The sequence below is a fragment of the Pleurodeles waltl genome, chromosome 10 (assembly GCF_031143425.1).
Source record: "Pleurodeles waltl isolate 20211129_DDA chromosome 10, aPleWal1.hap1.20221129, whole genome shotgun sequence".
In the NCBI taxonomy this organism is placed as follows: domain Eukaryota; kingdom Metazoa; phylum Chordata; class Amphibia; order Caudata; family Salamandridae; genus Pleurodeles; species Pleurodeles waltl.
The window spans coordinates 650,696,096-650,717,090 of record NC_090449.1 but is presented as its reverse complement, the minus strand read 5'-3'; the positions used below and the strand labels follow the sequence as shown (position 1 = coordinate 650,717,090).

The following is a 20,995-nucleotide window of genomic DNA, read 5'->3' as shown; positions in this document are numbered from 1 at the left end:
TATGGGCCCAATTCTTAAAGGAAGTCACAAAAGTGCACCCAGTGTCTTTGTATTAGTGCAAAATTATGGCTTTCATATACAAGAATTTACAAAAGTAGACGAGGAAATCGTACCTCTAGAAAATATTTGTGAACTGTATTTTAGCACGAGCAAATATGCATGTGTCGATTTACTCATGCGAAAATCTATTGAGTGTTTACAAGTTTACTTTCCCTGCAACCACTTTTTTTCCCAGCCCTGGAAGAACAACTACTTCTACCCTTGTCAGGAGTGAATTTCTGTCTTTTCTCAGTATGAGAAAAGATTAGAGAAAAGCTGGTGAAAATCCTTAAAACATGCAAGTTAGTAGGTTTGCATAGACTCAAAGGCATTTCAACCCTGGAATTGTTGCTTACTGCTTCCTCCAGCCCCAGCACGTAGACCTGTGGAAAGGTGGCAAAATAAGAAAATTGCTAGTATTCAACCCCTAATATAGTATTACCCCTGGCATAATCAGAGAGACTATTATTAGAACTCTTATATAATGAGAGTGCTGCCATAATTTGTTGAGACACTACATGGCACAAAGGGACAAGTAGGTTTTTTTACAGGACATGTAGATTTATGAAGCAACCTGTCCCATGGACAAGTAGATATTTTATTAAATTCCACACCCCTGACCCACACCTCCAGAGCCTGCACCGACAAGCCTGGAGATTGAAAACGGCAATCTGAGGTTTTTTTCCCTCTGCGGACGTGGTGGATGTTACTTTCTCAGCCAGTCGGCACTCCACCAAGTCAGTGTATGCTGGCAGATGGGCTAGATTTGTAAAGTGGTGCAAGAAAAGTTCTGTTGACCCCCTTAAAAGCCAATTTGTCTGACATTTTATGTTTTGCGCTTTCCCTGGCGCAGCAAGGTTGTGCAGTTGCAACAGCTGAGGAATATTTGTCTGCCCTTTGAGCTTTCCTTTGTTTACCTGACCAACTTTCCCTGTTTAAGTCCCCTGTGGTGCTAAGGTTTTATTAAGGGACTTACTTATAAGTAGCATCCCCTCCCTTTATCATGCCTCAGTGGGATCTTAATTTGGTACTGACTTACCCGTGCATACTTGTCCTTTGAGACTTCTCACATTTAAAACTGTTTTTTGGTTGCCATAACGTGTTAGTGAGTTTTAGGCGTTAAGTGTGAAACCTCCTTTCACAACTTTTCATGCAGATACGTTGGTATTGGAACCAGGGCTGCTTTTCTGCTGAAGGTGGTCACACCATTCCATTTAGGCCAGTCTTTCACCATTCCTACTTTCTAACCTTTGCCTCAACCTTCTCAGGAGGACAAAAGGCTTCATCGCTTCGACCCTAAAAGGGCTGTAAGCTTCTATATTGATAGGACACATGATCTCTGGCTGGACGGTCAACTCTTTGTCAGCTACATAGGCACGATGAAAGGCAAGGCTGTGCACAAGACGACATTGTCCAGATGCATCATCCTGTGCATAAATATCTGCTTCATCCATGGTGAAAAAAGGGCCTTCTGAAGGTATTAGAGCTCATTCCACTCAAGCTAAGTCTTCCACTTCTGCCTTGGCTTAGGGTGTACCAGAGGTTGACATTTGTTAAGCAGCAAATTGGGTCTCCCTCCAAACCTTTGCGAAGCACTATTGCTTAGACTCCGAGGTGAGGAGGGGCGGTCACTTTGTTCGTTCTGTTTTGCAGATGTTTTTGGTATAACCAGACAGGCACCCACCTCCGATTGCAGGATTCTATTCAAAAGGTGAGGAATCAACAAGTAGATGGATACATCAGAAGAACATGTTACTTACTTTTGGTAGTGGTTATTGTGGTGTATACAAAATCTACCTGTGAATTCCTAATTGACCGCCCACCTGCCTGTTGCTTGTCTGTATATCGCAAAATAAATCTTTGTATATGGTGTATGTATTTGGCATTTTGTGTACATGGTGTCTATATAAGTAAAGTTTTTGATTTAAGTTTACAACAAGATGTGGTATTTATGATGTTGGTTTTACCCGTTTGCCTCAAAGGCGTGAAAAAAGTGGGTGGAAACGGATGTCAGCACACCGATTACTGTATCCACCAGAAAAAGCGTTTCCACTGGTAAGTAATTTGCTCGTTTTTGCCAACAGACTAAAATGTACCCTGTCAGTGTAAATCTTCCTCTGATGGCCAGAGGGAGTACGGGCCTTTGAAGTTAATCAAACTGACTGTCCGTCCTACATAGAGTGTGGGTGATTGGTTGTGTATTATTATTATTTTTTTAACTACAGTCATCACCAGGAATATCTTGGTACTGAGGGACAGCACTCCCTCCAAACCACAAGGAAAAAGCTCTGTGGTGTCCACACCATTAGTTTTTCTTTTCCAACAACGAACTACAACTGCAACAGTTTTTTTTTTTTTTTAGAACATTTATTTTTTATTTGGTGTAAGTGTCCCTTCCCAATGAAAGATGCTCACCAAACTTTTAAATGACTTTACATAAACCAAAGAGCTCATCACAGGGTGGGCAGTGAACTCCACGTTTGGCAGGTGTAGTAAAGGCATAGTGGCAGACATAAAGGGCCAGATGTATCAAGATTCCAGTTAGCGATTTCCAAATTGCGATTTTTAAGAAATCTCAATTTAAGGAATGCAAAAAGCGATGTATTAAATTTGAAAATCGCTAATAGCGATTTCTTAAAATTCACAAGTGCAATTTGCGAGATGCAAATACCGAATTGCAAAATAATTTGCATTTCAGTAATTGAAAATCGCAAATAGCGAAAACGGCAAACTGGAACATCCTGATGACATCACAACCAGGAAGTGAGTCAGCCCATGCTGTTTCCAGGAGCCACACCCACAGGAGCAGGGAGAGAGACACAGCCCAGCACCAGGGAGTCAGCATTGTGAGTAAGCCAGGACCAAACTGCAACATGGCCAATGCTGAAAATGGGAAGGAGAAGGGAGACAGGAAGAGGAAGCTAAAATTCAGTGAGCAAGAATTGGAGGTGCTCATTGAGGAGGTTGTTGGGAACCATGATAGACTATTTGGAAAAAAACTCACTCGAAGTACCCGAGAGTGAGAAGCGGAAACTCTGGTCTGACATCCAGACAAAAATATGTGCAGTGGGTGTTGCGCACCGCTCTGTGGAGGAGATACGCAAACGATGGTACGACTTGCGGTCCAGTGCCAAGGAGAGGGTGGCCAGCAGGCTTAGGGAGGCGCAAAGAGCACCGGAGGCGGACTATCCACCCAGACACCGTCCACCCCTGTGGAAGACCTGGTGGAGTCCACATTTCTTCCAGAAGCTGCCAGTGGTGTAACCTCAGGGACACCCAGCACCAGCAAAGGTAAGGCCAGTGATTATGTGTATCCTCACATGTGCATGTACACATGCTCCTTAGAAAATAGAACATAGCTTGATGCACAGTGAAAAGTAGTCCATGTCACATCTTACATACAACACAACAGTGCCTTATGGGAGTGGTAGTACACAACCCTAAGGTGAATACACAACATAAATAGCAAGATGGTGGTCAGCCACATAGAGAAACACCACAAACGACTCAGGGTGACACAATTTAATTTAAAGTAACACTGTGGAAATCTGTGACAAATGCTAGAACTGACAATGCTGCACATTGTCCTTGCAGATGACTCGGTCCCTGCTGCTGCAGGATCTGAAACAGTGGGGGAAGCAGAAACCCAGCCCCAGTCTGACTCAAATACCAGTGAGTCCTACAGTATTGTTCTGACTAGACACAGGGTAAGGGTGTTACCACTGCCAGAGTATAACCTGCACTCGGATGAGATGCCAGAACACGAACCCACACAACCACCAGAGGCGAGTCCCACAGGAAGACAGCAGGCCCTGCACCAGCGCCAGTCAACTCCCCTCAGGAGGCACTACTATGCAGGCAGACAGGGCGCAGAAGGAGGAGTGGGCCCATCAATCTTTGGCGGCCTTGAAGCTTCCATGCTAAAGGTGCAGTGCCTGCAATGCAAACATTTGAAGTCACTGCACAGACAGTTTGTGTCTCACAATAGCAATATGGGGTTACAAAACAAGCACTTGGAGACCCTGATTGAGGGACCGCAAAGAGCTGCTGTAAACACCAAGGAGTTGACACAGGCCATTGTGGAACTCTGCACTGAGATACGGCAGGAGCGCGTCAGCCAGCACAGGCGCCATTACTAATATTTCAGAAAGTTTGATAGCTTCTGTGGATCTGTCAATCGGCTTGCAAGTTCAACAGCCCTGATATCACGGCGTGCCGTTGCCACACAGGTGGAGATGGCACATTGCAGTCGGGACAATGCACAGGGACTGGTGCAAATTACTAACGTAGTGGATGCCATGCAAACAGCAAGCTGTGCCATAACCAGCAAACTGGGTGTTTGGGACAGTGAGGAGTCCTCTAGCCTCAGTAGTCTGACAGTCCCTGTGATTGATCCGAGGCGTCGCAGTGCCAGACACAGTACTGCATGTGAACCTGCTACTAGAGGTGCCAGCGAGGGCACTGAGCACTCAAGTGGAGTGCGTGGACGTAAGAAGTGATGTTGAGGGCTACAGGGGACCACCTAAACATGTAGAAATACAGTCATGCTATGATACTAATAGTGTGACACTGTTAATAGTTCATGTCTGCCCATTGTGAATAGCTATGTCCTAATGACACATTGTTTACCTGAAGTCAAGGTAATGAAGATGCTAACTACAGTAATACATTTCATTTAAGTGGATTTGTCATTACTTACATCAAAAATGGTTGCATGTGATGTCAGCACGACTTTGCCTGCCCTCTGCTGCACTGGTCCTGTCTGCTGGTAGAAGGGGTGGCAAGGGATCATCATCCTCATCTAAGTCTGGCTCCGTGAGTTCCACTGGTATGCCCCTGGTGGTTGCTATGTTGTGCAAGTTAGCACATGTGGCCACAATTTTGCATGTCTTCTCAGGGCTGTACAGTAGTGCACCTCCACTCTTACGGATGCACCTGAAACGGCTCTTCAGCTCCACTACATTGCGGGTAGCCCTATGTGCAGCATTGTACCGCCTCTCTGCTGGAGTTGCAGGGCTCACGTAAGGCGTTAGCATATAGGTGCGCACTGCGTAGGCACTGTCTCCTGAATACACAGAGAGTCAAATGAGTACATTTGCTGTCTGACGTCATGCTTACATCAATGCATTATTATGAACTATCAAATTCAAACTCCCCAGCTAGCAGTCTTGTGTGTATCCCGCTGTGGCGAAAGATGTAGGAGTCATGTGTGCTCCCTGGGTATCTGGCCACGAGATCGGTAATGATGTAGGAGGCATTGCATATCACCTGTATGTTCATAGAATGATGGTTTTTACGGTTTCAATAAATATAATAGCTGGCCAATGGTGGACAGATGGCTACATGTGTCCCATCAATGGCACCTAGGACACGTGGGAACTGTGCTATCTGGTAGAACTTTACTTTAGTTTGTTGTAATGCCTGTGGGGTGTTGGGAAATCTTATGTACAGTTGTATTCTGCTCAGCATGGCATTGAGAAGTGCATTGAAAAATCTAGAGACGGCACTCTGTGATACCCCTCCAGCTGCTGCTATGACCCCTTGATAGCTCCCTGAGGCTAGTAGGTGCAGGGAGCATAATACCTGCACATGGGTGGGTATGCTATTGGTCCTGAGTGTTGTGCGCTGCAGCATGGGTTGTAGCTCAGCTATCAGGTCAGGTATCATGGCTGAGCTTATCCTGTACTTCTCATAAATTTCCTCCTCAGTCTGTTCAAAAAGGGTTATGCGCACTCTGTAAATGCGCTCCTGTCTCCTCAAACCTGCCAAGATCCTCATTCTCCTCGCCATGACGTATAGTGCAGGCATTGTGGAAGAGGGGCTATGGCATTCTGGGCCTCTTTATATTAGTTGCACCTGGTTACCACCTGGTGTCAGTTCGTGGTAAATTGCATGTGCAAACGGCCATTCTGCGAATAAGCGCAATTTGCGATTTTTTGCTACATCACATTGCGAATCCGTTTTTGCGTGTTGCAAACTGCGTATCGCAAATAGCGGCACGATTTAGCAGATCGATACCTGCGATTCGCTAATCTGTATCACAATTAAGGTTGTGCAAAATGCGATTCGGTAAATCATATCGCTATTTGCGATGCACTGTTTGCGACACGCAATTCGTGTCTCATTCGCAAAAATTCACAGTTTTTACGATTTCTTATTTTCGCACTGCAAATGCCTTTCATACATCGGAAAACGCATTTTTGCATTCGCAAACAGACATTCACACCGTTTGCGAATGCAAAAACGCTTGATACATCTGGCCCAAAGTCCTTTGTTACCCTGACTGCCTTCACTCAGTCCATCAGAGTTTAAATTGGGCCTTAGTCCTGGCTGGGCATTAATTTTTTTATCACTGTTGTATATACTGCGGTCCAAATCTGTCTAATCTTAGGTACAAGTGCTCAAGTGGTGTGCTATGTGTTCATTTATGGGTCCAGTATTAATGAGGACCCTGGACATCAGAGGTAAGAGGTCACAATTGACAGAGTTGATGCTCAGTAATCCACTTTTGCTCCATGACCATCCCCACCTTTTAGTTCCCACCAATGTCCTCTGTACATCATGCTAAGAATGTACTTCTGGATTTTAATATTCCTAGGCTTGCTTCTATCTCAGAAGGGGAATGTAAAAGCGTAGACATCACAAAATGTTTCCAGTAAACCCTGATTTTGGAGGGGACACCATTGGCAGTTTTCCCGAAATAGAAAAGACAGTGGGGCAAGAGAGAGAGACCCTTCGCCATACTAGCCACTAGCTCCCTAGCAACATTTTCCCATGCACTGAAAAATCTAATAGGGTGCCTTCACCTAAAGTGTATCTTAAGCCTTTCATGGTTTCGTTAAGCCACAGACAGGAAATGATGGTTTGGTCTTTAATAGAAGACCTAATTTTAGACTGCCTTTCAGCCAAAAATAAACTTCATGTTCGCTAACCAGAGACACACCATTTGGTCTATGATGCAATAAATATAACCTGCCATTCTCAACCTTCACTAAGTAACTCCTAATGGCTGTTGCGCTATTTCTGGTGAAGTTCAGAAAGTATATGTAGAAATAGCAATTCCTTCAAAGTTTTTGTTTTAAAGTGTGAAGTGGTTCGCCTAGATAACGCTAAAAGTAATCGAAATTATACATATCTTTATTTTTTCTAAAACTTTTGAACGTACATCACAGCCTCAAATCAGGATAAACTCTTTAAAATTCTCATCTGATTGGTTGCCTCACGTTTAAATGAAAAACGTCCACTTTATAGCATTATGAATTCAACTAGGTTCGTTTAGCAGATAAAACTTTTTTCGGATGTGCCGCCTGTTTTTGTCTTGTATGTGTGTTTGAGTATCTCCTACAAGAAAAAAAAAACGGCAGCAGTTGAAATTTAAAACCTCTGTGGAGTAAGATTATTACATTGTTTTCCTGCGTGTAGATCCCTAATTAGAGGAAAATTCTAAGTGTAAGTTATTCGGTATGGTACTGCAAACATGGATGAACTGATTAAACTGTGAAAATAAAGGCATGTGTTAATCCGCCACGTTTCTTTGCACAAAATGAAGCATTTGCTTATACAATTAGTAGTAGACAGACAATGTGCGCCTAAAAAAGTATTGTCTTACAAACTGAAATCATATCCATGTAGGAAAAGAAAACAATCTGTTTGAAGTGTGTGCTGCCCGTGTGTTGGTTCATGCGTCCATTTTGTATCTTAAGTGCTGATCCCTTTTCATTGATCCCCTCTTACTAAGATCATACAAATTTGCGCCAGTATACATATATATTGCATGGCTTTTAGGCACAACAGGCATGATGTTGTGTAACATCTTTGTTTATACTGTCCTTTGTTCAAGCTTGAGACACCTCATCGAATGCCTTTTATTGATTCACTAAAGATCAGTTATTCTTTGTGTGCGACTTGATTGATAACATGGAATTATGCACACCTTTATTGTGGCTGATTGAAATTCACCCTGCAAGAAGATTTTTAATTATATAATCAAATAAACTGAGACCTTAGAAGCATTTGCATATTATATGAAGAAATCTCATACAACAAATTCACCGTGGATTCAATTAACATAATAGCTAATTATAGATCTCATCAGCCTTTGGCATAACTTCCATTTGTGTTCCCACTGTTTTAGCCTAGAGGAAAAAAAAACGGTTTGCATTCTCACGACTAACAAATACTGACTTGTAAAACTGTAAACTGATTTAAACAATACGGATAGACAGTGGTATTGCATTCACCATTTTACTTTAGTGTAGCACAATTGTGTGTGTTTTAGTTCACTACAAATGTAAACTCTAAAATGATATATTATTGTCTATGCGACCATATTTTTGGGCCCTCTGGTTCACTCTGTTAGTTTCTAATGGCATACTCAATACTCAAAGTATTATTCGCTTATATGTTGACTTAGTGGTGTATTGTGGTATAGTTCACCTTTTATATAAAATATGAAAGTACATACATTTTTTTAAGTATTTGACTTATCAAGTCGGAAAAGCTTTGCTGGAGAGATGAATAGACATTTTCACTTTCATTTTACATTGCTGAATATACAATTGGCCGAATGACCGTGCAATAAGTTGATTTTTAATGTGTTTTGCACGTATGTAATTTGGCCACTATTGAAGTGTGTATGTGTTTGAATAATATAAAACATACATCGATAGGAAGGTTTTGGGTGAAACTGCTTTAGATTTGGGCATATATTGATAGTCATTTTATTAGACAATGTCCTTCATGAATGACTTACTGGACTACAGATTTTTCTAAAAATAGACAATAGGGAAGTTTTATCTCAGGAAAAATGGCTTTCCTATACTACAATGATGGTCGACCTTTCATTCATATTTAATTAGGTCAGTATTTCTGAGAAAGCGTATTTTGGTTTGATGGCCCTGTTTCCTTTTTAATTACAATGGGACTCCGTTGACAAGTACCATTCACCATCCCCACTCTTTAAAAACAGAGAGAAATTATGGTTGCAACTTCTTTTTAATGTTGTTATTAGCTGATTGTTTTTAAATTGAAAATAAACGTCTCAACTCTCAATAGATTTCTCGTTTTGGTGGATTAAGTGGTCTTGAACTGCTAAAATAGTCTTTAGAAGTTAGTCTTTAAGCTTCCATACATGAAAGTATGAAACCATGTCTGTCTTTTGTCCCTCTTCGTAGTTGTCAGCAGCCTCTCACACTTGTTTACTGTTCTCAGAATAATTATTTGTGGAAAAAAGCTTGTGAACAAGCGGTTTCCACAAGAAGCAACGCATGTGAAGGCTTTCAGCCCCAAGTGAGGAGGAGCTCAGGTGAAAACACACACGTTCTATGTTAAAAGCAGGCGCCAGAACGTGTATTTATGTACACAGAAATAGTATTTTTGTTGGTTTCACACCACTTGTTCACTTATTAATAAGGACTCGTGAACATCGCAGCTATTCGCTTGTACCCTGTTTTGAATTACAAGTAAAGATAACTGGTTGTAAGGATTACACATTTTACCGAAGGGTGTTCACTGTAACCGAATTAAACACCTGCCTTTTTTCTCCTTTTCTCAGAGAGAGAATGGAAAGGCTGCCCGCATCTCAAAGGGTGTTTTTGGCAATAGTTGACACTAGTTATACACCTATACTCTGTTAATACATTCCTACTTCAAACTTGTTGCTGTCATCGCCATCCTAAATAAAAAATGTCGTATTCAAATACTGCTGTCTTGATCCCCTTTTCCTCTAAAGTACTTGCTGACTGACATCTACTGAAATGACACTGCACTCGACGAGCCAACAACCTGTTTAATCTTCTTTATTGAAACCCCCTCTGAAAGCACTCTAGTGAAACCACTCATTTAAGTCTTAAGCTTCATAACTGCTAACAGCAGTATCTACCTTCATTTTCCTTGATTGCCTCAATACTGTCGGAAATGACACTCATGATATTTATCACAAGCGTAGTCTTCACCAGTTCTACACTCTACCGACTCTCATCCGGACTTGTTGACGGTTGCTGTTCCCTATCGTAATGATATTACGGCTGACTGCCTACTCGTTGTCAGTATCCTTCTCTGAGTACTTTATCACATGCACCCTCTTTTTCACACTGTTGGTGACCTTGTGTTGTCATTTGCTTACTCTTACTATCACTCTGCTAATGGGACTCTCATTTTACTTTTACACACGCTTGTGTGACCGAATTTCTCTCAGCTGCCCATTCATTCATCGTTAGGTCTGTGCTTGTGAATGCTTAACACCAGTGCCTGGGTCCTCTGAAAAATTGCTCTGAAACTCATTCCCTCTCCATCTTCCAATTCCAATCTCATATCCTTATTGTCTTGTAAAGTTTGACTTAATTGTAACAGAAACACACCCTCATTTTCAACTTTATTATCACCTGTGTCCAGTACCACTTTCAAATTAGTTTACCCGTCTCACCTTTCATCTTAATAGTGATTGATGTTCTAATATTAAACAAGCTAGACAACAGCAACAGCCCCTCTTCAGATTTCATTGCTACTTTTTACCACTTCTTAAAAAAGTATTAACTTTGGCACTTACATCTTGTTCAAGTTTCCATAATCCACCTCCTCCAGCCAATAAAGTTCCTCATCATAGTAGTCTGTTATGAGATACATCCCTCCATAACCACCCATCAACAGTTTGGACTCTCCCTTCAATGTTTCTGGCCACCCTTTGTGAATATAATCCCTATTTCATTTCAGGAGCCCCAATCTCCCCTGTACCTCCAGAAAGATTAAATATGTTCCTTTGTGGCAAACTACCCTTTTGTTAAAGCTACTTGCATCAATACTTCTTGCAACAACCCTACAGTCAACATTTCTTGCTTATCATGACTTGCTTAACTGTAATGTATAATTTCTGATGGTGCTGCTATAATCGTCTGGTTATCTCCTTCATTGCCTAGTGATAAGTAAAGTTTGATGTCTTCTTTGTGAGGTATGGAAGTTTGCATGGACTTGAGCTTGCTGCAAGCAATGTTTGTTTTTAATATCCGGGAAATCAGCATTAAAATTCGGCCCAGCAGACCATGAAACAGGCCCATAAACAGCCAAAAATCGACCCCCACTCTGACCTGTCGGATCAGCCCCTCGTACATGCCTGATTGCCTATGGAGTGGTCCGAACCTGTTTTCTATATTTCTATTTCTCACTAATTCCTGCATCTAGTTTCTCCTCTCCCTCCCAGTAAGTTTAACTCGCCCCATTCCAAATTTGCCTGATTCAGCTCACATCCCAACTCTGTGCCCACCCTCTTATTCCCATTCTGCTGGCACCTATGATCTTTCTATGCCCTTAACAGCCAATTTTTCAAACATCGCACATACGCATTCTTTTTGACACTTCCTGTGTGCTCAGTTTCTCATCCTGGCCTGTACACACGCTAAAAATGGCATAGATAGTAAACTGTTAAACAGAGTTTTTTTTTGTGATATTAAAGTTTAAAGTGTTGGTTTCTCTGACAATTTCAATGCCCGCTGTTGCCTTAATTTCGGGGTTAAACTATAAAAGGCTGTTTTGTGTGTGGGGGCTGGACTGATGAAGTAAGTGTGTGTGTTGGGGTGCGGGAGGGGGTTGCCTTCTGCCCATTTGCCAAGAGTGGTTTATTATATGTTTAACAAGCAAGTGGTTGTGTTCTGTGTTTTTCATTGTAATTGGTCATGTTAACTTTAAAGCTGACACTCATTACACACCTTGTTGATCCCTTCTCCCAGATTACTGTAGCATGATTTGAAACTTTGACTATCATATCAAGGAATACTCGTATTTAATTGAAAATTGCAGTATTTTCATTGCTGACGTGTTAAGGATTTTCGGATGTTCTCGGCTGCCTTCAGTCACCAGTACTCCTTATCAAAGTTCATAACTAACTCAGATGAGGTCGTCATTCTCAGCAGCCAAACTGAAATGCAGGTCACACAGCATCACTGCAGCTGCAATTTAAATAACGAAAAAAGGGAACGGCTTATCACTTTTATGATTTTTTTTTCTGAAATGCATAGTGATTAGCAGAAAGGAGATCTTTTCTGGCAATCTGTTTAGTTTTTTGCGGATAGTTCCTTACAGGGAAGGAGAAGAAATCTATTTGCATGTTGCTACTCATTCTGAGCTGCAGTCTTTTTTTTTAATCTGAATTACTTTGAAGTTATTCTAACATCTTTTGGCACCAAATAACTAGCTGATTTTTGTTTTGGTGTGTTTAACTTTGCAGTACAGATTTCGCTTTCATTCTTCAGGCACCCGTAATATCTCGTTCATTTGAAGGAGCAAGACGACATGAATTTAAGCGTTCCGGAAAGGGTTGAGGGTGCGACCATGTGTTATAAGAAATAAATTACACTGTTGCCTAGTTATCTCAGAGTTTCATGACTTTATAATGGAACGCTGCCTTCGGCCTCGTTCCTCTTTATGGTCACAGAACATGTCTGTAACTTGCAATAACCTTATACTGTATACTGGGGGTCCTTTGTCCCACATATTATGTGATTCTTGAAATGCATGCTGGGTTTTTAGGCAAGTGCCTGGTATACTATATATCTCACGTTCTTATCACATCCTTTTCTTCTTCATATACTAGAGTTCAAATCAGATAGTAGTTGTTGAGAGCAAATAGAACACATTGGGCCTTTTGGATCAACAAGGGTGTTATTCCTTAGGTCTGTTTTTCTCGTTGTACAGTAAGTTTCTAACAACGGGTTTGGCAAGTGTGTTTCTGACACAGTAAAAAAGACAGAACCCTTTATATTTCTGGTAAACTGAGCGTCTTCTGCCTCAAGCTGGCGCTCTACCAAATATATATTTTAAAAAATGCATTTGAGCATATGTGTATTTACATTTAATTGCGCACTCATCCCGTTGTCTTAGAATGAGATGGCACGTGTTTTCCTGTAGTTTCTGCTGAGTCATATTGTGCTTAAGAGCAGATCTGTCTGCAGTTTTTTCTTGAAAAAAAATAAAACAAGACAGGATATCATATTAGAGGGTGGCCTAAATGTGTGCGCATCTGATCTTTCTTCATATGTTTTACACATCTCGAATTCCGAATTATGTTTGAAAACTAGGCCTGTGTCTAGTTGGATTGGAGAAAAAAAAACATTTAATTTGAATTCTTCAGCTTCTGTTTGTGTGATTTGAGTCCAGATGGCGGGGAAGCAAAGAACCCCATTGTGCAAATGAGGCGCATAATGTGAAAGTGCTCCTACAATGTAATCATTGAGACCGGAAGGGTTCATACTGTGTCTGAAAGGAGACAACGGTGACTGGATATAGCAACATTGCAGAGCCGAGTTCATTTCAGATTCAGCTGCGTTGACGGCGGTTGTCATGAAAACTTCCTACTTTGATCAGCAGAGGGTGGAGAGAAAATCTTCTTAAAGGCCCAGGGTTGCATCTCTGCTGTTTACTGTGCACTTGGCTTCAGTCCACGCCCTCATCCGGGAGAAGCAATAGGGATAGGAGCATTTTGCACCTTGACCTGTCTAGACGGGAGAGCGTTTTTTTTGTCCCTGTTACCAAGGACAGAGAGTGCTCTTTGACCCCTCGAACACTGCCTGCTGAGGCTCTCACTGAGTGCGGAGGTAGTGTGTAAATCTTTCTGCGGCATTCTTGCTTAATTCAAATGAAAATAGATTCGCAAAAAAGACACGGACCAGCTGTTAAGGAATAAGGCTGAAATAGTAGAGCCTGGGAGAAGTTGCATTTTGTAAACTATCATTTTCTTCTGAAACCCTGGGGAAACATTAAACAGCTGCATGCACCAAGGAGAGCAGCAATTAGAAGGAGCAGTGAAAGCTTTTCTTCAACTAAAGGACCAACCGAATTTATTTCCACGTCGTTATGTAGCAGAAAGAACAGCGCTGTTCTTTAAATGCTTTTGCTATCCGTATTAGTGTTTTCATTTATATTAGATTTTTTTACGATTCAGTTTGTGCGCCTCAAAAGTTACATTTGCGTTGAATTTAACTTTGTAAAACACCATACTGCATAACATCGTATATTCTCAACCGTATAGATGAGTTTCGTATTGCTCATTTTGATATTTAATGATGACTTTTTAGAAAGAAAATGTGTTATATTCATTTGTAATTTATGCGTTCTTAAAATAGATTCCTTTAATAAAGTCGGAGGCCTATATCTCGGAGGTTTTGGAGAATATCTGTGATAAAATGAATGACTACAACCTTCATGTGGACCCTGAAACTAAAGAGAAGTCTTACAAGAGGTTTGCGCCAAGGGACGACGAGAACATGGGCTCCGTAGACTTTAACAACTTTCAGTTCGATTTCGATGCTTCCAGCGCTTTGAAATATGCGGTAAGCGCAAAGTTACTTGTTTATTTTGTTCTTATAGTACTTTTAATTTATCGATACTCGGTAATAATGGGGTTAACCGCATGCCAGATATCTCGGATGTTTAAATACAAATTATTCATATACTTTTGTTTCAGCAACTTGTACTCACTCATCTGAGCAGCTTGTTGTAGCATGATTTGTAAACATTTGTTCACCGTTAATAAAAATTGGGATGCAACTAAATATTATCCATACTCTAAAAAGTAATGACACAATCCGGATTACATTTCCATATAACAGTTAAATGAGTAGTCAAATGTGGCACTTAAATTTAACGTATTTTAAGGATAGTCGTTACTGACTATTCTGTTTTTTAACTATTGACCATCTATATCGTGCTCCTTATTTGGAAGCGGTTAATTTGGGTGACTGCTAAGAGAGAATACCAAACCGTGGATTAGGGAAAGCTTTGCAAGTTTAGGAAATATAAACACAGAAGTCTCGGAAAGTGAGCTATATACATTAAAATAATACATAATTTACTTTTGATGTTCCTCGAAATAGTAGCTGGATCAAATATAGCCCAAAGTGTGACATTTCGTCTACTATGATAGGTATTTTTCTATACTGCCATAGCTAAATCATCAAACAAAATAAATTTCGTTTAATTTACACAACACATCCTTTTGTTTTGGGGATTATCCTCGAACGTAGTTTCACACGTACCTCTACATTTCAATTTTTTAATTAATATTGCGGTATCAAGAAATACAAAATAATAACTAAAACCACAAAAAGTCCTTTGAAATAAAATACAGCTTGCATGCCTTACACCCAGTTTTTAGGAGGATAACCTAGATCTATTTTAACAGATGGCCAAATCGTCATGTTGTAGGGAGGGCATACGTCTTGAAGCAGTAAGTAGTCTGTATAAAACATGGCGGTCGTTACTTGCTCACATTTTATAACTGATCCATTCATCACCTGGTAAATATCAGACTGCTATTTTCAGAGACCCTGATTTTATTTTGAGATGGGCTGTGAAGCTAGGACTGAGTCCCGCTTCTTCCCACTCACCTCTCCCACTATACCTCACTTCCACAGTCTGCCAGCGTAGGAGGAAGCTCTTAAAACACCTATTAACAAATTGTTGCCTGAAAAGTAAAGCTTTGTTATTTAAATAAGTGTGTTTTACTCTTGGTAATTCAGGAGTAACTCACACCTGAGGCAGTAATGAGAAAGTTACTCACAGAAAAAAAGCTTTTTGAATTGGGCCATGGTATTTAAATTTTTGCTCTTACAAACATAGATTTTTTTGAAATGTAAAATAGTGTATTGAGAAATGTTAGCCTTCGTTAGAAGAGAGGGTTGCCTATATATGCACAGAAAAGAGTCACATTGTGCAGTGCTGGTAACATATGGCTGAAACCACCTCATTCTTAAAAAGTTATGTTCTAAATAGTATCAAATCTTGACAAGCTCTTATCTGACACATTTAGCTGCACTCTTCTCAATATGCTCTTTAAATACATACAGATATTTTGCTTTCATCTTTTTAGTGTGAAACCGTAGCAGAAGAGTATGAAGAGGAAATATTTTCACTTATCACCCAAGACACAGACTCTCTGGTTGACAAGCTGTGCATTGAGAAATCAGGTACTGTGTCTTTTGTAACTTGCAGTCTCTTCTGATTTTCATTTTTCAAGTCTGAAGTCGTGCTTTCGTGTGATGTTCTACAGTGAAGTCTTGTATGGAAATGGTGTCATTGCGATGCATCTGTTTTATTTTTTTTAAAGCTGTCTTGTGATTCAGTCCAGACATTACCACTTACTACAGTTGTGCTACTGATCCACTACAAATGTTTTTTTTTTTATTTCAAAACATTAATCACTTACTATAGGGCTCTTGCATCATCTTGTGTAATATTTTCAGATTTTCTTTGTAGGATGTGCCCTTAAGAAAGTTATGTAGGGTGTGTCACTTGAAAGTGGTGTTTGGTGTAATTTACCTGCCTAAATACATATGATCTTATTAATTAATCGACAGAAAGCATAAACGTGTTCACTAGAAGACACAACAGCAGGCAGAGCTATCTGGTTTCTTGTCCCATTTGTGATGGGATAGGGATTTGGCTTGCCTTCCCATACTGTTCAATATGGGCAACGTGTGTTACTGCTGTATTAGTAGCACAACCAGATTTGGGTTGAAGCACTAGTTTTAAACGGTTCGCGTTCAATATACATATTTTGCACTCTTCATCAAATATTAAGTTGGATAACAAATTCATTTAAATTAAAGCATGCCAACATGGTATTAAAATAAATAGGTAAATTCCCTGCAGTTTCACATTTAAGTTTAATGGAAGCAGTACTGCATGATTACCAAATTCAGCATCTATGGTGTGCATTGCAAATAAAGTTGGTGGAAGCTTGAGATTCTGCATGTAGTTACACTGCAAACTGGATAAATATTGTGACTTTAAATTCATGACTTCTTTATAGATGCATCTATCATCCCTATGTGTCATTATTTAAAATAGAGCCCTTTAGAAAATATACTTTCACATTTCAGGTGAGTCATAGCACGTTTGTACTTTGACACGTTTTTGGCTTTCCTGGACTTTTCTTTAAAAAAAAAAACTACAGTTGTTATATTTTTACCAGTTGGCATATGGCCTGTTTTATCATTCAGTATGTATTAGGTAGAATTACGCAAAATATTTTCAAGATGCCTGCAGGATGACTCAGTGAGTTTTAACACTTGCTGTGCATATACGTAGATATGGATGTCACATTTCAAATCTCAGCAAGGTAGATTCAGCATTCCAACCTTCCAAAGTCCAGAAAATGAGTACAATAAACTGAGCAACAGTGGCATTGTTATTTATAGCACTTTGAAACCCACATAAGTGTGGTATGAAGCACTGCATTAAAAGGGATTGTAAAAAGTCACACATACCTACCAGGGTATCTTACTGCACTGTTTAAAACACAAACAAATTAAGTATTTAGATTAGGTGTGCTTTCGGATTCATGATTTTTTTGAAGACTCATAAAATTATTATTTAGTTGCCAAATTAATTAAATCAGCTTCTTGCTCTGCTGAAGCATTTTCAGTGTCACTGTTGACTATTTGCGTACAGTATTTCTCTTGAAAATAAATTGGAGACTTTCCTAGAAATTATTTTAATGTTTCAACTAATTGAAAGGGCGGTGCAAACTGTAATCAAGGGATGTGTTCTTACATAGGAAATGGTTATCTTAGTTGAACATTAAACGTAATGAATGGAACTACCATATTTGTATTAGCTACTAAAATTATTGTTTGAAATCTCAGGGTCATAGTCCATAAGACAAATGGTATGCTTTAACACATGTGTGACCTTAATATTCCAAATGCATTCCTGTCCATCAGGGAAAATATGGTACTGTATCAGATTCGTAAGACTTAGTGCAAAGATGAGAAGTGTTGCAGGAAAGTTTCAAAAGCAGGGTTGAAGATGCATATCAGTATTTGTAGCAAATGACACCAAGCAATATCATTTGAATGTACATACCACTTTGTAATGTATTACAACTACTGTGATGGCTGTTAAAACTACAAAATATGACCAGCCTATACTTTGTTGGCAAGGTCAGTTTTCTTGCCGCCTACAACTAGTTTTAAACATTTTTTTTAGCTGTGCACATTAATTGCAATTTTATTTGTATTTACAATTTATTTTGTAATCCTAGTGATGTGCAAATGCTAATCCAATTTGAAAATATTGAATACAGAAGATAATCAAGCTTTCTGTAATTATACTGGGCCGATTAGCTTCTGCTAATTATAAATGAAGATAAGAGTACTGTACAAAGCGTCCCACTTTTCAATCTTGTTACAAAATAGCACACATTAAAATATGTTTTAAGCTCTCGAATTTGATGACAGAATGGAAGGCTTGGCCCACTGTAGACAACTACAACATGGGTTGTGACATGTTTTTATTTATAATTTGTTGCCATTAGTGATGAGAATCCAAGAGTGTACCTGATTAAAAAAAAATGGTGTTTAGTTTTTGAATACTGACATACTTTTTAATGAATCATGATGATGGTTGAAAAAAAAGGAAGAAAATCATTGGCAGACCCAGAATGTTTTTTAAAAAGAAACAAAATAGACCAAATCAGTAAAGATAGTTATCTAATATATTTTCTTAATTTCATTGTACAATATAAACTACTTCAGGGACTCTCCTTTGTTGTGAGTGGGTATGAAGGTCATGTGCTGATTTTACAGTGTAAAATCTAAAATTAGCATTGAATTTTTGAAAAGTCATAGTTGTTTAAATGTATTCAGAACATCACTGCACATGCTATAACACATCCGTTTTTCCAATTTTACACAGTCCATAATACACAGTGTTCTGTCAAGATTGCAAATTCACATTTCAACAAGGTAACTAGAACTAGTTTTAGTCAACAGAAACTACCTCTAGTGTTGAGGTGATCTGTGTTCTTTGAAATATAAATTATATTGTACATTATCATGTTTTTCTTCTAATTAGATAATAAAATCATGGGATTTGGCAAGAGGGTTCATTCGTTCATCCATTAATGATCCAGGAGTGTATATAATACCCAAAGAATGGATGAGGGGACTATCATCCTAGAAAATGTATGTGAGAACATAGTCATAAATTGTGGTTTTGTAATACACACAGATTTTTTGCACAGTTTGTCAAAACCAATTCCCTTTATATAAAAACATGTTAAAGTTGCTTCTTCTTTGATGCAAAGTGAGTCGTCCCAATTTCCAATAAATAAACTCATTTAAAAAAAGGAAGTTGTCAATATGCATTAATGAAGTTGATATTTTCCTGATACTACAGAGTTCAATGATGTTTCGGAAATATTGATGTTTTCTTAAATCCAAATATGTGTTGTTTTGTGTACTCATTTGTGTCCAAATTATTCACATTGTTTTTCTGCTTGTGTGGTTATAATACAATACATATGTCTTAAAAAGGAAATGCAGAAATTAATATCTTATTTCATATTTCCACACACGTTTTCTTTCAAGACAGTATGGTAGACTTATTAAAGGTTTGCAAAGCCCATATTACTATTATAGAGGAATTATCAGTAGCTCTACATTGGTATCACTACCTTATGCTTTAAAAATAATCCTACCCTTAACTTTGATGTGATTGTTTCTTATTTTGACATTGTTTTATTATAATGCGTTTAGAACAAATACTGATAGTGTTTTTTTTTCTATTTTCCCCCCAGGATTTTGTAAAATAACTTCGCATTCAGAGCTATAAAACTGCTAACAAAAATTTCAAGTGAATTATGATGAAATCTGGAGAAGTTGTGGTTGTACACACATTGTTTCTATCTGCCGTTTTGAACTCTTTATATCTACAACTTGATGTTTGTATAATAAACATGTTTTATATTACTGTTCTGAGTATACGTTTAAACTCCTTTCTGGAAAAAAGGTTTAAAACATCATTGTTGAAAACAGCCATGCAGCACAGGTGTTTACTCCCTCAGTGGCAACATGCAAGTGAAAAAATGAATGTGTACAAAATAAATATAGCATGTGTTGGCTCAGACTGAGTATGCAGGTTCTAAACGTGGTATGCTGATGAAATAATTGCATTTAAGTACATCTTCTACTTTTAGTAAATATATGTTACAATGGGTCTTTGGAACTCTTTGAATCTCAACAGTTTCAACAAGTGTTTTTTAGCCTCAAAAGTATTTAGCTTGGAATAGGAAAAGATTTTGCGTTTTCTAATCTTATACATAACTTAGGAAATAATGTTTTGTGGCATGAAGAAGCCACTGCATTTGTTAACACTGATTTCTAATCAGTCAATATTTAATCCAAACATGCTTGTTTCCCATTGTGGTGTTTGTTTGTACTGACAAAAGAAATATCTTCTGCAAAAAATATTTTTAATATCAGTTTCAGGAGATGATATATCATCTGATTTGAAATGCTGGCCAACACAACTGTATAATCTGACATCTATACTGCGATGTGTAGTTCATTATCATTTATACTGTTATAATTAAAATTAAAATTTGTCATGACAAGTGTAAGTCATTGACTTTAAGAGCAGTACACGCAAACCAGTGTTTGTCCCCTGTGATAATGTAACCATCAAAATACATTAAACGATAAAGTCACCAAAACTGTATTTGTGTGAATGTTTCTGTTTGGTATGTGACAGTGTTTACCTCTTTGTAAATTCTGAACAAAACTGTGGAAGAACCATTCACCTTGTCAGTTAAAGACTCCTGTCTCTAACCACATTAAGGATTACCGTTTCTGATTGTTAACATTTCCAGTGCAGAAATGACACATCACTTCATAACCCTATCCATTATACATCATTTGTGAATGCAAAACCTTAGCACTTCCGATAATGTTGTGCAAAAAAGTGCCCTCTGTTTACTGTAAATGCCCAAAGATGCGCCGAATTGGGAAAAGGAGGATTTAAAAATATAATACATTAAATAAGTGCCCTGTATATAATGCATACATATGCCAAAGTTGTGTGATTTGACATAACACATCTTCTCTAAGGAGAGCAATATACATTATCACAAAATGTAAATTACAGTGTTATGTATTCAAAAGAAATGTCAAGATATCACTAACTCACA

At 38.8% G+C, this 20,995-nt stretch overlaps 1 protein-coding gene across 4 annotated transcripts in view; it reads left to right on the top strand.

The window, feature by feature from the left end:
- CNPY1 (canopy FGF signaling regulator 1) overlaps nucleotides 1–20,526 on the top strand; it is a 402,515-nt gene extending 381,989 nt beyond the window's left edge. For all 4 annotated transcript variants that reach the window (XM_069211139.1, XM_069211142.1, XM_069211140.1 and 1 more), the window contains 3 exons: nucleotides 14,151–14,357; nucleotides 15,896–15,992; nucleotides 19,607–20,526. In XM_069211139.1, coding sequence (XP_069067240.1) covers nucleotides 14,151–14,357; nucleotides 15,896–15,992; nucleotides 19,607–19,641 — 339 coding nt within the window. In that variant the 3' untranslated portion in view covers nucleotides 19,642–20,526. The remainder of the gene's footprint in view (nucleotides 1–14,150; nucleotides 14,358–15,895; nucleotides 15,993–19,606) is intronic.
- Nucleotides 20,527–20,995: the final 469 nt, after the last annotated feature.